Source organism: Staurois parvus, unplaced genomic scaffold (genome assembly GCF_062004578.1).
Source record: "Staurois parvus isolate SC_StPar_1 unplaced genomic scaffold, SC_StPar_1.0 ptg000073l, whole genome shotgun sequence".
Taxonomy (NCBI): Eukaryota; Metazoa; Chordata; class Amphibia; order Anura; family Ranidae; genus Staurois; species Staurois parvus.
This window is the reverse complement of record NW_028317869.1, coordinates 1,069,014-1,086,060: the sequence shown is the minus strand read 5'-3', so window position 1 is coordinate 1,086,060 and position 17,047 is coordinate 1,069,014. Positions and strand designations below refer to the sequence as shown.

Here is a 17,047-nt window from a genome sequence, read left to right as displayed (position 1 = left end):
TCTTCCTGTCAGTATATCTGCTTTCTCGTACATCCCGTATGGGAGTTGATATACTAACAGATCTGCAGAAAACTTGCATGGCACGAGTGATCTGCTGACCGCTGGCACAATGCTTTCCAGGCTCTTGTAGACAAAAAAAATAAATACACATTTTTTGCAAAAAAATAAATGCAAAAAAAGTGCATTTATTATTTTTGCTCAAAAGGTGAACTTATCCTTTAAAGAAAAATCACTCCCCCCCATCCTCAGCTGTCTGTGCAATGTATCATTATAACTGATCAGACCTCAGCCTGTACACATGACAGCCCAGCACACCAGGCATACAGTCTGCTATCCCAATAGTTGGATGGCCACGAGTGTGTGGCCCCTGCCATGGTGAGGGCCCCTCAGTATTAGGTGGGTGATTCACAAAGTGGTGGAGGGCTCAATAAATGGGGGACATTTAATCATCTAAAGTGTGAGGACAGAGGGGATGGTTTTGTGTATTTGCATACTGGGGTCAGGTATGAAGAGATCACACATCCCACCATCTACATACAATCTACATCAGATCTCCTCCCAGCATAGGAGACCTCTGACATACATTGTACGGCTGCAGATTTGTACATTACACATCACACACATATCCAGGAAGACAGAAAATACTTCCCATTAGTATGTAACACCCTCCTAGATACACTAGAGGGAATTACACCCTAAATGGTTAGTCAGGAGCTGGTTAGCAGCTTGGGTGTAACAGCCAGATGCGTCACATTTGGGACAGCGCTCAGGGACTCTGCAGGCCAGCCTCTCTGGAATTTCCCCTGTTCTGAGGTTCTCATCGGGGGCCTTGGAGGCAGTGGGTGTATCTGAAGAGTAGCTGGCTGCACTCTCAAAGGGACTTCAGCCAATCCCTGGTGGGAGGCTCAGCAAGGGGATGGGACTCTCTTGGAAGTGATAGAGACTGCTTAGTCAAGAGTGTGGGGAGTCAGGTGGAGGAATGGAGAGAGGAAGATGTAGCTGGGGGAGGAAGGCTGCCAGGAGGCCTGGTGGGAGGGTCCTGCCTGCAAGCCTGGTACTGGAGAGGAGGAAAGCTCAAGACTCACTGATCCCCTGAGGACCACCTGTGTGGCAAGGAGGGAGCCACCCAGATGATAGGCCTGGAAGCCATTCCACTGATCATGCAGGAGAGGATCTGAGTGGGTACACCAACACCCCCTGGGTGGATAGGGGAAGGAACACTCTGGTGGGAAACCATTTCAGTCCTGTTCTAGTGACTGTGCACCCCAACTTAAAGTGACATGAGCCTGATCCCCTGCTCAGGAAAGGAATTACTAGATTGTGGGGTGGAAGAGGAGTTCATCTAGAATCTGGGCATCACCACTGGAGTTGTTGGCTAGCACTCCAACCAGGATTGTGTACTTTAAAGGAGAAGCTGTTAAAGCATAACTAAAGGCTTCATTTTTCTTTTCTAAAAATAACAAACATGTCGACACTTACCTGCTGTGTGTAGTGGTTTTTCACAGAGCAGCCTAGATCTTCTGGATTCCCCCACAAATTCTCCTGGCCCCTTCCCCCGTCAGGTGCTCCCACAGCAAGCAGCTTGTTATGGGGGCACCTGCTGCTCCGTGTGTCCATTCATACATGGAGTCATGGCTCGGCCCTGCCCCCTCTATTCTCTTTGGCTCCCATTGCTGTCTCAGCCAATGAAAAGAGGGAATCCAAGGATAGCCGAGACTCCAGTGCACATCACTGGATCAAAAGGGGGCTTAGCTGAGAATTGGGGGGCTGGGGGGGAGCTGCTGCACAGAGAAGGGTTTTTTACCTTCATGCATAGAATTTATAATGGTAAAAAAAAACCTTGAGCCTTTACAGCCAGTTTAATAGTTCAGGAAGTGTCTTCAAGATTTCAGTTCCCTTGGGCATCTTATGCATCCCTTACCCATCCAAGTTCAATCCCCTTAATGAAAAAACAAAACCAATGCTCAAGGCCTGATTTCTTTTTTTTTTTTATCCAAAAACAATAGTAAATTATTCCTTTACTTCTCTTTCCTCCCCTTTCCCTTCTCCCCTTCCCTCCTCCAAATATGAATTTGGGGGAAGGAGAAGAAGCAATGGAGGGACAGATAAGTGCGGTTAAATGGATCATATTCTTATGTAGGAGCCGAGCCGGTAAAGTCATCATTTAGTTTAGCAGATAATATGCATATGGACAATCAATAGGGCCAGATATGGGTCAAACACTCCGACGCCCGTTATGCAACAAGTTTTCAACCCATCTAATTGTAAATCTAAAATCTCCTTAATGAACTGGGCATTCTCGGAAACATCATTATGTATAACCATTCAGTCTGGGGGTCTAGATTGGACATGCAGTGTTGTGTGGTAGGTAGTGGTGGTTTTGAAGTGACTCCAACATTCCCATGTTTTCCTGAATCTCTGGGGCGTTGCTGCACCACAGAAATCAGTTCCTCCATTTCCTCAATTTTGTTGATCCTGGTAAACCATTCTCGAATAGTAGGGACATGTGTGGAGCGCCAATGAACTGGGATACACTGTTTTGCTGCATTTACCATATACAGGGCCAACGATTTACGGTATGTCTTAAAAGGGAGTGAGGAGTGGTGGAGCAAGAATTGTGCGGGAGAGAGGTCTAGAGCGTACGTAGTCACTTGTGCATATGGACAATCAATAGGGCCAGATATGGGTCAAACACTCCGACGCCCGTTATGCAACAAGTTTTCAACCCATCTAATTGTAAATCTAAAATCTCCTTAATGAACTGGGCATTCTCGGAAACATCATTATGTATAACCATTCAGTCTGGGGGTCTAGATTGGACATGCAGTGTTGTGTGGTAGGTAGTGGTGGTTTTGAAGTGACTCCAACATTCCCATGTTTTCCTGAATCTCTGGGGCGTTGCTGCACCACAGAAATCAGTTCCTCCATTTCCTCAATTTTGTTGATCCTGGTAAACCATTCTCGAATAGTAGGGACATGTGTGGAGCGCCAATGAACTGGGATACACTGTTTTGCTGCATTTACCATATACAGGGCCAACGATTTACGGTATGTCTTAAAAGGGAGTGAGGAGTGGTGGAGCAAGAATTGTGCGGGAGAGAGGTCTAGAGCGTACGTAGTCACTTGTGCTGATTTCTGACCATGGATGAATGTGTGTGTGGGGAATGCTAATGGACTGGCAGTGCAGGACTATAGGGGAACCCAAATTCAACAGCCGCTCCTGATGGGCTGGGGCTACATATATAAAAATAACCATCATTTCTTACAGAGCACACTGTGAGCTCCCCCTTTTCCATCATCACAGGAACATTTCCTCCTCTAACACTCTCCATTTATTCTTCTATGCAGTGGTAGAGGTTACTGGAATGTGTCTATATCCAGAAGAAGATTAGAAAATGGTCTTTGGGAAATCGACTAGATCTATATAGGTAATACTCGGATCCTGATATGAAGAGAATGTCCAGAATGGAATCATATCAGATTGACCTGTTCATGATACTGATTATTCATCATTTTCCTTTCCTTCACATTCAGATGATGATTCTACTGACTGATTTCTACTGGACGTTCTTCTGGAATGAGTGATTTGTCCTTCCTCCAATTCCTCCATTTTTATATTGTATTGTTACTCCATCATGTATTCATTACTACAAAATAAAAATGTGATTTTTGGATCTTCACACCAAAACTGCCACCACTGATGAGACCAGCTTCAAATTCCTGTTCATGACATGAAGATTCCTCCTACAGAAGTAGAAGACACTAAAAACACAGTTACCGTGTGGTGAGGACAGGGGGAGGGTGATCTCCATCCTTCATCCCAATTCTCCTTTGTGGACAGATGAGGACAGCGGGAGGCAATCTCCAGTCTTCATCCCAATTCTCCTCTGTGGATGGATGAGGACAGTGGGGGACGATTTCCATCTTTCATCCCAATTCTTCTCTGTGGATGGATGAGGACAGTGGGGCCGATCTCCATCCTTCATCCCAATTCTCCTCTGTGGACGGATGAGGACAGTGGGGGAGGGGCAATATCCATCCTTCATTCCAATTCTCCTGTGTGGAGGGATGAGGACAGTGTGAGGCAATCTCCATTCTTCATCCCAATTCTCCTCTGTTAAAGGATGAGGACAGTGGGGGGCGATCTTGAGCCTTCACCCCAATTTTCTTCTGTGGATGGATGAGGACAGTGGGGGGCGATCTCCATCCTTCATCCCAATTCTTCTCTGTGGACAGATAAGAATAGTGTGGTGGTTATCTCCATTCTTCATCCCAATTCTCCTCTGTGCATGGATGGGGACATTGGGGGGTGATCTCCATCCTTCATACCAATTCTTCTCTGTGGACAGATAAGATCAGTGTGGGGGTGTCTTCATTCTTCATCCCAATTCTCCTCTGTGCACGGATGAGGACAGTGGGGGGGAGTGATCTCCATCCTTCATCCCAATTCTCCCTTGTTAATGGATGAGGACAGTGGGGGGAGATCTCCATCCTTCATCCAAATTCTCCTCTGTGGATGGATGAGGACAGAGGGGGGTGATCTCCATCCTTCATCCCAATTCCCCTCTGTGGACAGATGAGGACATACCGGACTTGGATCTGAAGGTGCTCCAACCACTAGTCTCTGTATCGCCAGATACAGATCTAAGAAATACAAATCACACACATAGAACAGTACTGGAGATAACAGCAGTATTAAATATGTGTTGAAGATACAGTAATATAACCTACAAAAGTCCTGCAAGATCAAAGAAAAAACAATAAATGTGGTACTGCTGGCCACGGTTAACTGTCTTTCCATATACATAATAATATTAAAGTTACAAATTCAGTGTCACTCGATATTCTCCTTCTACCTTCAAACTGCATATCATAAAGATAATTAAATGTATCAAATTATCATAAATGTGCAAATCCAGCATGTATTCCAATGTACTTTTCTTAACCACATGCTCAGTATATTCTTTTTATTAAATGCAAATAGAAAAACAAAAAGGGGGCCCTGACCTAGTGCATTATCGTTTAAAATATTTATTGGAAAAACAAGGTAAGTATTATACTCACAATGAACATAAAAACACAGGCATATCACACCGGACAAGATATTATATCCAAGCAGCATCTGAGTCCATACGATGGAACTCTGGATGACCAACTGGCTAACGCGCTTTGAGGCCACAACCTCTTGCTCAGAGCCAACACTTCAAGAGTCTGCACTCCTCTTACCTTGTTTTTCCAATAAATATTTTAAACGATAATGTACTAGGTCGGTGCGCCCTTTTTATTTTTCTGTTTGCATTCAGTGAAGTTGGATCACCCCGGTCTGTTGAGGGCAGCAAGCATTGCATGTTTCAGAACATTCTTACTGGTTCTACCGAGTCCATTCCCAACGCAGGAGAAAAGTGTTTTGCTGTGTTGGATTATTCTTTTTATTAGTCCAGACAATATGCTTTATACTTTTAGATCTAATGTTCCTTCCCGACCAGATGCCCTCCATGGAGCACAGATTTCTCAATCCACCTCCATCCAGGTATTTCCCACAGATAGATGTCCTCTGATTACCTCATAGTAGCTCAAGAAAATGAGCCATCATAGTGCTTTCCATCTAAATACCGGCCTTTATTAAAAACAATTCTACAAAAAATACACTCGCATTATAACGTGCACTAAACCGGTACACACAGAAAAGCACATGCACTGCCCCTTCAGCATTCAGACTCCCTCAGTGTTTCACAATACAGTGTTCTGGTTTTTTCGGTCAGAGCGGTGTGACATCATCGGCTCCTCCCTATGTGTTACGTCACTATACCACGTGACTCTATGGGGGATGGATCAACACTTTTATATTCCCCCTTGTGTTTACATTTGTCATGGTAACTTTCCATTTGTATGAACCTGGTTGCTGCTGCCATATTATTGTAACCTGAAAGCATTCTCATGAAATACAATGCCATATCCACATGACATGTCCACAGCTCACAAATATTATTCAGAAGCCATAAAGGCTCACAAATGTCTTATTATTCTATTCTCTCCACATATATATGAATGATTTCTATTGTGATGCTAGCTAACCATATTTTTTATTATTCATATTGTGTCTGCAGTATTGTACAAATATTTATCTGCTTTTAAACTTGTCCAGTGTCTCTGTATTATTTTACATTCTTTATTATAATCTAGTACCAGTGCCAGCAAATAGCCTTCATGCGTCTTATTCTTGTCCTTAATCAGGTTATGTCTGACTGTCTTTTGCAGCTGTTATATAAAATAATATCCACCAGTGCTGCACTTCCCTTTAAAAACCATCAAATGTGTACTTCAAAGAAATCATATGAACCATCCAAAACAATTCCACAATAGTGCAGTCTAACAAAAAGTGCTATGATATATGTTCTGTGCCTACCAATGGTGCTATAAACCGCCTCTCACTGCTTCAGTCTTTATCATCACCTTTTATGTGCCAAAAGTAGTGTGATTAGTGACCCCCACCGCCACATGTGCTCTCCCCTGGGGTATATGACCAATCCATGAAGTGAGGTCATAGAACACTTGTGTCCGCTCTCACAGGACCAATATAATGATTCCTCAGCGTGTCAGATGATTCCACTTCTCAAATGGTTATACACGGCTTCTTAATACTTCCTTCATCCCACACGTCATTCCTCCTCAGCCATGCGTGTAGACAGAGAAATCACCATATGTAGTGGGGCCATTGCTGTTTCCCTTTTAAAGAACTGTTTCCCTTTTAATTCTGCATGTTGTCAGAAAGGGTTTGATTGGCTGAGCTGTCAGCAGTACTGGAGTGTTTGTGGGAGCTGCAGTTTCATCACAGAGGCAGACAATGGAACTTCATACTGCACAGGACTACAGGACCAGGAGGCTTTGTAAGGAGGAGGGGGAGGAGAGCCATGTGTGCCCTTGCAGAGGAAATGTGGGAGTGAGTCTGCAGCCCCTACTGTTGAAGTACACGGACACTGTATCCAGAACAGCAGAGGTTGCTAAGGACAACGGTTATCTATAGCAGCTGAGGTCAGCAACTGTGATCATTGGTACCAGTCACCCACGATGGCAGTTACCGACAGCAACAACATCCCCCACCGCAGAGAGAGGTCAGAGTGTTGGAAATCACAGAGGAGGTGTGTGACTAGAGATGAGCGAAGTATTCAAAAATTCGATTCGGCTGATTCGGCGAATTCGAGGAATAAATTTGATTTGAGGCGAATATATTCGCTGCGAATTTAACTTATAAAAAGGGTGTTTCTAGGCTTCAGAGAGCCTTTATATTAGTGCAGAACACTGTACCTTTAATTTAAATGCCCTTGGAGTCTGCTGGGGAAGAGAAATAATACTGTCAGTCAGTATGACATGCAGATGAGTGCCGTTGATCTTAGAATCACCGCACACTTCACTCATTTGGGCAGTCACGGGGCCAAAACCAGAGTGTGGAGCCACAGTGTGGCGGTGGAGGCAGCAGCAATGGGAGGCCATACAGCACCCTATGACAAAATGGAACCCACCAGCAGTGTGAGGAGACCTGAAAGTGGCACATGGCAGAGTGTGGCGATGGAGACAGCAGCAATGGGAGGCCGTACAGGGACCCATGAGACACTCTGGACCTGGCAGCAGCATGAGGAGGCGGTACAGGGGCCCATGACAGATTACGGGCCTGGCAGCAGCATGAGGAGTCGGTACGGGGGCCCATGGCAGATTACGGGCCTGGCAGCAGCAATGGGAGGCCCGTAATCTGCCAGCACCCTATGACAAAATGGAACCCACCAGCAGTGTGAGGAGACCTGAAAGTGGCACATGGCAGAGTGTGGCGATGGAGACAGCAGCAATGGGAGGCTGTACAGGGACCCATGAGACACTCTGGACCTGGCAGCAGCATGAGGAGGCGGTACAGGGGCCCATGACAGATTACGGGCCTGGCAGCAGCATGAGGAGTCGGTACGGGGGCCCATGGCAGATTACGGGCCTGGCAGCAGCAATGGGAGGCCCGTAATCTGCCAGCACCCTATGACAAAATGGAACCCACCAGCAGTGTGAGGAGACCTGAAAGTGGCACATGGCAGAGTGTGGCGATGGAGACAGCAGCAATGGGAGGCCGTACAGGGACCCATGAGACACTCTAGACCTGGCAGCAGCATGAGGAGGCGGTACAGGGGCCCATGACAGATTACGGGCCTGGCAGCAGCATGAGGAGTCGGTACGGGGGCCCATGGCAGATTACGGGCCTGGCAGCAGCAATGGGAGGCCCGTAATCTGCCAGCACCCTATGACAAAATGTAACCCACCAGCAGTGTGAGGAGACCTGAAAGTGGCACATGGCAGAGTGTGGCGATGGAGACAGCAGCAATGGGAGGCCGTACAGGGACCCATGAGACACTCTGGACCTGGCAGCAGCATGAGGAGGCGGTACAGGGGCCCATGACAGATTACGGGCCTGGCAGCAGCATGAGGAGTCGGTACGGGGGCCCATGGCAGATTATGGGCCTGGCAGCAGCAATGGGAGGCCCGTAATCTGCCAGCACCCTATGACAAAATGGAACCCACCAGCAGTGTGAGGAGACCTGAAAGTGGCACATGGCAGAGTGTGGCGATGGAGACAGCAGCAATGGGAGGCCGTACAGGGACCCATGAGACACTCTGGACCTGGCAGCAGCATGAGGAGGCGGTACAGGGGCCCAAGACAGATTACGGGCCTGGCAGCAGCATGAGGAGTCGGTACGGGGGCCCATGGCAGATTACGGGCCTGGCAGCAGCAATGGGAGGCCCGTAATCTGCCAGCACCCTATGACAAAATGGAACCCACCAGCAGTGTGAGGAGACCTGAAAGTGGCACATGGCAGAGTGTGGCGATGGAGACAGCAGCAATGGGAGGCCGTACAGGGACCCATGAGACACTCTGGACCTGGCAGCAGCATGAGGAGGCGGTACAGGGGCCCATGGCAGAGTGGCGAAGCGTAAGCAGCTTAAATTGAAGGCCATACAGAGGCCTATGTTAAAAATAATAACATGTTTGGGGCATGATTCATGGCGGATTTAGTCAGTTGTGTCAGGAACTGGTGGTTTGAAATCCAGACTAATCCACGCCTGATTCATTTTCACAAACGTGAGTCTCTCCACACTTTGGGTGGACAGTCGTGTCCTCCGCGGAGTTACAATACCTCCTGCCGCACTAAACACGCGCTCCGATGCCACGCTACTGGCCGGGCATGACAGCCTTTCAAGGGCAAATTCAGCTAGTTGGGGCCAAAGGTCAAGTTTCGTTGCCCAGTAGTCAAGGGGATTGTCTACCTCGGTTGGCAGGGTGCTGTCCAAGTAGGCCCAAGCCTGTTGTTTGAGGTCCTGCTCCAGGTCCACCTGATGCTGCTGCTGCTGCGGCTGGTTAGTAGTTTCCTCACTGTGCTGGTGAAGAAAGCTACTCATCATCGACTGCAGACTGAGGCAGCCGCTGCTGGTGGAGCTGCCACTGCTCCTACCACCCCACCCCTCCCCTGCTGCCATGGCAGTGGAACGCGAGCGCACAGGGCCCACAGTGTCTGAGGATGGACGTTGGCGCAGAAAGGCAGAGACCAACTGACTACATAGGTGGTTTTTATAGTACGTTATTTTGGCCTCCCTCTCAGCAGGTGTGAAAAAGGCCACCATTTTTGAACGGTAGCGAGGGTCCAACAAGGTGGACAGCCAAAAGTCATCCCTCTGTCTGATGGTTATTATTCGGCTGTCGCTACGCAAGCAACCGAGCATGCTATGGGCCATTTGTGCCAAGGAATGCGAGGGACTCCCTGCCTCCATCTCCACAGCATACTGCCACGGTGCGTCTGGGTCCTCTGTCTCCTCCTCCTCCTCTACCAGATGCTCCTGCTCCTCCACTCCTGTCCGCTGAGTGAAAAAACCACCCATTTCACTCAATAATTCCTGAGCACCAATGTCCTCCTCTACCTCCTCCTCTTCTTCCTGTCCTGCCCCCACAGGGGTCATGTGGCGTTGAGATCTGTGCGCCACGTCTACCGCACCCTGACCAGCCATTGTTAACAGCATTTGTTCCAGGACGTGCAACAGAGGAATGACGTCGTTCATCCCATAGTCCTGCCGACTCACGAATAGCGTGGCCTCCTCAAAGGGCCTGAGCAAGCGGCAGGTGTCACGCATGAGCTGCCAATGGCTGACATCTAAGTTACACAGGGAGTACCTTTATCCGCTTGTAACATCAGGAAATCGGTGATGGCCTTTCGCTGTTCGTAAAGGCGGTCTAACATGTGTAGGGTTGAATTCCACCTTGTTGCAACGTCGCAGATCAGGCGATGCTGTGGAATTCCGTTCTGCCGCTGCAGCTCAATGAGGGTGTTCTTTGCGGTGTAGGAATGGCTGAAATGCATGCACAGTTTACGTGACATTTTAAGGATGTCTTGCAGTGGGATGGTGGATTTTAGGAACCGCTTGACAACCAGATTGAACACGTGAGCCATGCATGGCGCAACCTTCCTTGACGCAGAGCAGACACCATGTTCTTTCCGTTGTCGGTCAACATGGTTCCGATTTTCAGTTTGCGCGGAGACAGCCATCTGTCGATTTCTCTGTTCATTACACTCAGAAGTTCCTCCCCTGTGTGACTACGTTCGCCAAGGCATACCAGGTGCAGCACAGCGTGACACCGTTGCGCCCTGCACATGTGATATGCCGGTCGGGTAATGGGACTTGGCACGGGGGTGGCGGCTGAGGACACGGCGGAAGAAGAGGTGGTAGAGGCGGACATGTTTGCTGGACCAAGGACGTGCAAACGTGGAGGCAAAAGCGTCGTGACCTGTCCAAGTTGCTGGTGCGGCTGTGCCGGCACCACGTTCACCCAGTGGGCCGTAAATGACATGTACTGTCCCTGACCGTAGTTACAGCTCCACACGTCGGCGCTGCCGTGCACTTTGGCAGAGACCGACATGCTCAAAGACTGGCCCACCATCTCTTCTACATGTGAATGCAGGGCTGGCACTGCCTTTTTGGCGAAGAAATGCCGGCTTGGCACTCTCCACCGTGGCGCGGCACAAGCCATCATTTCTCGGAAAGGTGCTGAGTCCACCACTTGGAAAGGGAGGGACTGCAGCACCAGCAACGTGGACAGGAGGACGTTCAGCTTTTGCACCGTCGGGTGCGTGCTCGCAAACTGTTGTCTCTTGGAAACGGATTCCAAGAAAGACTGCTGACGGAATCCGTGAAGAGGAGTAGCAGGAGAAGGAGCATCTGAACGAGCGGAAGATGCCAACGAGCGACAACTCCCCTCAGCAGAGGTGTTGGAGCCTTGACTGGCTGATAGAGGGCGATTGACGTCGGGTGACGGAGCAAGTAACAGAGCGGGTGATGGAGCGGGGGCTGGGTCAGGCAGAACCGCCGTATCTTTATCACGGTTTTCCCAGGCCACCAAATGGCGACGCTGCATATGCTGACGCAACGCTGTAGTCCCAACATGGGCCCCCTGGCCACGCTTGACTTTCTGGCCACATAGTCGACATACGGCTACGTTTACTTCCTCGGGCGGCTTGACGAAAAATTGTCACACCGCCGAGTAGGAAACTTTGCCCCCGCTACTCCTCACTGGCTGACTGCTACTTCCTCCGTGCACACCGGCACCACTACTGGCCGTGGTGGTAGGCTGCAGTGGAGCTGGTGCTCTACTCCGTGGCCGTTTGGCTCCACTGACACTGCTGCGACCCTGCTGCCTCCTGGGCAACCCACCAACTGTTTCGCTCGCTGCCAAGCTGGCACCCTCTTCTCCTGATGATGCGGAAGAAATTGCCTGATGACGACGAGGCTGCCAAGTGCGATCAACCTCCTCATCATCAAGTAGGGTCTCCGCCTCACTACTAGCCCCCTCGGCTGCGTCTGGGTCAGGAGACAGACCTGTCTCTAGACCGGCTACCGAGCCACTCTCCTCGCCAGTACTTCTTCGCCTGGCTGCTGAAAAGGCGGATGTCTCCCCCCGTTCCTGACCGCCCTCTGTTAGCTCTTCCTCACTGTACAGTGGGGCTGAGCCCACAGCATGCGATACTTCGCTTGGTGAGGGAACAGCAAAGGACAGGGGCAGGTAGAGGACACGTGATTTCAGTGGGCTTGCTCCCGGGCCATGCCAACTAACGATTGTGTCTGACGTACCCACCGACCGTTGGCTGTAAGTGTCAGAGGTGACCTGGGAAGAGGAAGACGACCGAGCCAACCAATCGATGACGGCAGGGTTGTCGGTGGAGACAAGACCGCTGGATGACACCGGGAGCACTGGCCTCTGGCTGCGACTAGTGCTGCCTCGACCCCTTCCTCTGCTGCCACGTCTGCTCGCTCCTAAAACATTGCCTCCTCTGCCACTCCTCTGCATGTTGTCTGACATACTCTTTAATTCAACGATTCTGTGTCCCTGAGTAACAATTCTGTGTCCCTGAGTAACAATTCTGTGTCTGTCCCTGAGTAACAATTCTGTGGCCCTGAGTAACAATTCTGTGTCCCTCAGTAACAATTCTGTGTCCGAGTAACGTTTCTGTGGCCCTAAGTAACGGTTCTGTGGCCCTCAGTAACAATTCTGTGTCCCTGAGTAACAATTCAGTGTCTGTCCCTGAGTAACAATTCTGTGTCCCTAAGTAACGTTTCTGTGGCCCTAAGTAACGGTTCTGTGGCCCTCAGTAACAATTCTGTGTCCCTGAGTAACGTTTCTGTGGCCCTAAGTAACGGTTCTGTGTCCCTCAGTAACAATTCTGTGTCCCTCAGTAACAATTCTGTGTCTGTCCCTGAGTAACAATTCTGTGGCCCTAAGTAACGTTTCTGTGGCCCTAACGGTTCTGTGCCCTCAGTAACAATTCTGTGGCCCTGAGTAACAATTCTGTGTCTGTCCCTGAGTAACAATTCTGTGTCCCTAAGTAACGTTTCTGTGGCCCGAAGTAACGGTTCTGTGGCCCTCAGTAACAATTCTGTGTCCGAGTAACGTTTCTGTGGCCCTAAGTAACGGTTCTGTGGCCCTCAGTAACAATTCTGTGTCCCTCAGTAACAATTCTGTGTCTGTCCCTGAGTAACAATTCTGTGTCTGTCCATGAGTAACAATTCTGTGTCCCTAAGTAACGTTTCTGTGGCCCTAAGTAACGGTTCTGTGGCCCTCAGTAACAATTCTGTGTCCGAGTAACGGTTCTGTGGCCCTAAGTAACGGTTCTGTGGCCCTCAGTAACAATTCTGTGTCCCTCAGTAACAATTCTGTGTCTGTCCCTGAGTAACAATTCTGTGTCCCTAAGTAAAGTTTCTGTGGCCCTAAGTAACGGTTCTGTGGCCCTCAGTAACAATTATGTGTCCGAGTAATGTTTCTGTGGCCCTAAGTAACGGTTCTGTGGCCCTCAGTAACAATTCTGTGTCCCTCAGTAACAATTCTGTGTCCCTGAGTAACAATTCTGTGTCTGTCACTGAGTAACAATTCTGTGGCCCTAAGTAACGGTTCTGTGGCCCTCAGTAACAATTCTGTGTCCCGGAGTAACAATTCTGTGTCTGTCCCTGAGTAACAATTCTGTGGCCCTAAGTAACGTTTCTGTGGCCCTAAGTAACGGTTCTGTGGCCCTCAGTAACAATTCTGTGTCCCTGAGTAACGTTTCTGTGGCCCTAAGTTACGGTTCTGTGGCCCTCAGTAACAATTCTGTGTCCCTCAGTAACAATTATGTGTCTGTCCCTGAGTAACAATTCTGTGTCCCTAAGTAACGGTTCTGTGGCCCTCAGTAACAATTCTGTGTCCGAGTAACGTTTCTGTGGCCCTAAGTAACGGTTCTGTGGCCCTCAGTAACAATTCTGTGTCCCTGAGTAACGTTTCTGTGGCCCTAAGTAACGGTTCTGTGGCCCTCAGTAACAATTCTGTGTCCCTGAGTAACGTTTCTGTGGCCCTAAGTAACGGTTTTGTGGCCCTCAGTAACAATTCTGTGTCCCTGAGTAACAATTCAGTGTCTGTCCCTGAGTAACAATTCTGTGTCCCTAAGTAACGTTTCTGTGGCCCTAAGTAACGGTTCTGTGGCCCTCAGTAACAATTCTGTGTCCCTGAGTAACGTTTCTGTGGCCCTAAGTAACGGTTCTGTGTCCCTCAGTAACAATTCTGTGTCCCTCAGTAACAATTCTGTGTCTGTCCCTGAGTAACAATTCTGTGGCCCTAAGTAACGTTTCTGTGGCCCTAACGGTTCTGTGCCCTCAGTAACAATTCTGTGGCCCTGAGTAACAATTCTGTGTCTGTCCCTGAGTAACAATTCTGTGTCCCTAAGTAACGTTTCTGTGGCCCTAAGTAACGGTTCTGTGGCCCTCAGTAACAATTCTGTGTCCCTGAGTAACGTTTCTGTGGCCCTAAGTAACGGTTTTGTGGCCCTCAGTAACAATTCTGTGTCCCTGAGTAACAATTCAGTGTCTGTCCCTGAGTAACAATTCTGTGTCCCTAAGTAACGTTTCTGTGGCCCTAAGTAACGGTTCTGTGGCCCTCAGTAACAATTCTGTGTCCCTGAGTAACGTTTCTGTGGCCCTAAGTAACGGTTCTGTGTCCCTCAGTAACAATTCTGTGTCCCTTAGTAACAATTCTGTGTCTGTCCCTGAGTAACAATTCTGTGGCCCTAAGTAACGTTTCTGTGGCCCTAACGGTTCTGTGCCCTCAGTAACAATTCTGTGGCCCTGAGTAACAATTCTGTGTCTGTCCCTGAGTAACAATTCTGTGTCCCTAAGTAACGTTTCTGTGGCCCAAAGTAACGGTTCTGTGGCCCTCAGTAACAATTCTGTGTCCGAGTAACGTTTCTGTGGCCCTAAGTAACGGTTCTGTGGCCCTCAGTAACAATTCTGTGTCCCGGAGTAACAATTCTGTGTCTGTCCCTGAGTAACAATTCTGTGGCCCTAAGTAACGTTTCTGTGGCCCTAAGTAACGTTTCTGTGGCCCTAAGTAACGGTTCTGTGGCCCTCAGTAACAATTCTGTGTCCCTGAGTAACGTTTCTGTGGCCCTAAGTAACGGTTCTGTGGCCCTCAGTAACAATTCTATGTCCATCAGTAACAATTATGTGTCTGTCCCTGAGTAACAATTCTGTGTCCCTAAGTAACGGTTCTGTGGCCCTCAGTAACAATTCTGTGTCCGAGTAACGTTTCTGTGGCCCTAAGTAACGGTTCTGTGGCCCTCAGTAACAATTCTGTGTCCCTGAGTAACGTTTCTGTGGCCCTAAGTAACGGTTCTGTGGCCCTCAGTAACAATTCTGTGTCCCTGAGTAACGTTTCTGTGGCCCTAAGTAACGGTTTTGTGGCCCTCAGTAACAATTCTGTGTCCCTGAGTAACAATTCTGTGTCTGTCCCTGAGTAACAATTCTGTGGCCCTCAGTAACGGTTCTGTGGCCCTCAGTAACAATTCTGTGTCCCTGAGTAACAATTCTGTGGCCCTAAGTAACGGTTCTGTGGCCCTCAGTAACAATTCTGTGTCCCTCAGTAACAATTCTGTGTCTGTCCCTGAGTAACAATTCTGTGGCCCTAAGTAACGTTTCTGTGGCCCTAAGTAACGGTTCTGTGGCCCTCAGTAACAATTCTGTGTCCCTGAGTAACGTTTCTGTGGCCCTAAGTAACGGTTCTGTGTCCCTCAGTAACAATTCTGTGTCCCTCAGTAACAATTCTGTGTCTGTCCCTGAGTAACAATTCTGTGGCCCTAAGTAACGTTTCTGTGGCCCTAACGGTTCTGTGCCCTCAGTAACAATTCTGTGGCCCTGAGTAACAATTCTGTGTCTGTCCCTGAGTAACAATTCTGTGTCCCTAAGTAACGTTTCTGTGGCCCAAAGTAACGGTTCTGTGGCCCTCAGTAACAATTCTGTGTCCGAGTAACGTTTCTGTGGCCCTAAGTAACGGTTCTGTGGCCCTCAGTAACAATTCTGTGTCCCGGAGTAACAATTCTGTGTCTGTCCCTGAGTAACAATTCTGTGGCCCTAAGTAACGTTTCTGTGGCCCTAAGTAACGGTTCTGTGGCCCTCAGTAACAATTCTGTGTCCCTGAGTAACGTTTCTGTGGCCCTAAGTAACGGTTCTGTGGCCCTCAGTAACAATTCTGTGTCCCTCAGTAACAATTATGTGTCTGTCCCTGAGTAACAATTCTGTGTCCCTAAGTAACGGTTCTGTGGCCCTCAGTAACAATTCTGTGTCCCTCAGTAACAATTCTGTGTCTGTCCCTGAGTAACAATTCTGTGGCCCTAAGTAACGTTTCTGTGGCCCTAAGTAACGGTTCTGTGGCCCTCAGTAACAATTCTGTGTCCCTGAGTAACGTTTCTGTGGCCCTAAGTAATGGTTCTGTGGCCCTCAGTAACAATTCTGTGTCCCTCAGTAACAATTCTGTGTCTTTCCCTGAGTAACAATTCTGTGGCCCTAAGTAACGGTTCTGTGGCCCTCAGTAACAATTCTGTGTCCCTCAGTAACAATTCTGTGTCTGTCCCTGAGTAACAATTCTGTGTCCCTAAGTAAAGTTTCTGTGGCCCTAAGTAACGGTTCTGTGGCCCTCAGTAACAATTCTGTGTCCGAGTAACGTTTCTGTGGCCCTAAGTAACAGTTCTGTGGCCCTCAGTAACAATTCTGTGTCCCTGAGTAACGTTTCTGTGGCCCTAAGTAACGGTTCTGTGGCCCTCAGTAACAATTCTGTGTCCCTGAGTAACAATTCTGTGGCCCTAAGTAACGGTTCTGTGGCCCTCAGTAACAATTCTGTGTCCCTGAGTAACAATTCTGTGGCCCTAAGTAACGGTTCTGTGTCCCTCAGTAACAATTCTGTGTCTGTCCCTGAGTAACAATTCTGTGGCCCTAAGTAACGGTTCTGTGGCCCTAAGTAACGGTTCTGTGGCCCTCAGTAACAATTCTGTGTCCCTGAGTAACGTTTCTGTGGCCCTAAGTAACGGTTCTGTGGCCCTGAGTAACAATTCTGTGTCCCTGAGTAACAATTCTGTGTCCCTGAGTAACAATTCTGTGTCTGTCCCTGAGTAACAATTCTGTGGCCCTAAGTAACGGTTCTGTGGCCCTCAGTAACAATTCTGTGTCCCTCAGT

The 17,047-nt window shown here is 48.7% G+C and overlaps 1 protein-coding gene and 1 pseudogene across 1 annotated transcript in view; both read left to right on the top strand.

The window, feature by feature from the left end:
* The window catches only part of LOC149469362 (NACHT, LRR and PYD domains-containing protein 3-like), a 58,715-nt pseudogene extending 55,297 nt beyond the window's left edge, over nucleotides 1–3,418 (top strand).
* A 3,650-nt stretch (nucleotides 3,419–7,068) lies between these two features.
* LOC149469361 (uncharacterized) overlaps nucleotides 7,069–17,047 on the top strand; it is a 28,411-nt gene continuing 18,432 nt past the window's right edge. The window contains exon 1 of the mRNA XM_089669378.1: nucleotides 7,069–7,143. Coding sequence (XP_089525504.1) covers nucleotides 7,069–7,143 — 75 coding nt within the window. The remainder of the gene's footprint in view (nucleotides 7,144–17,047) is intronic.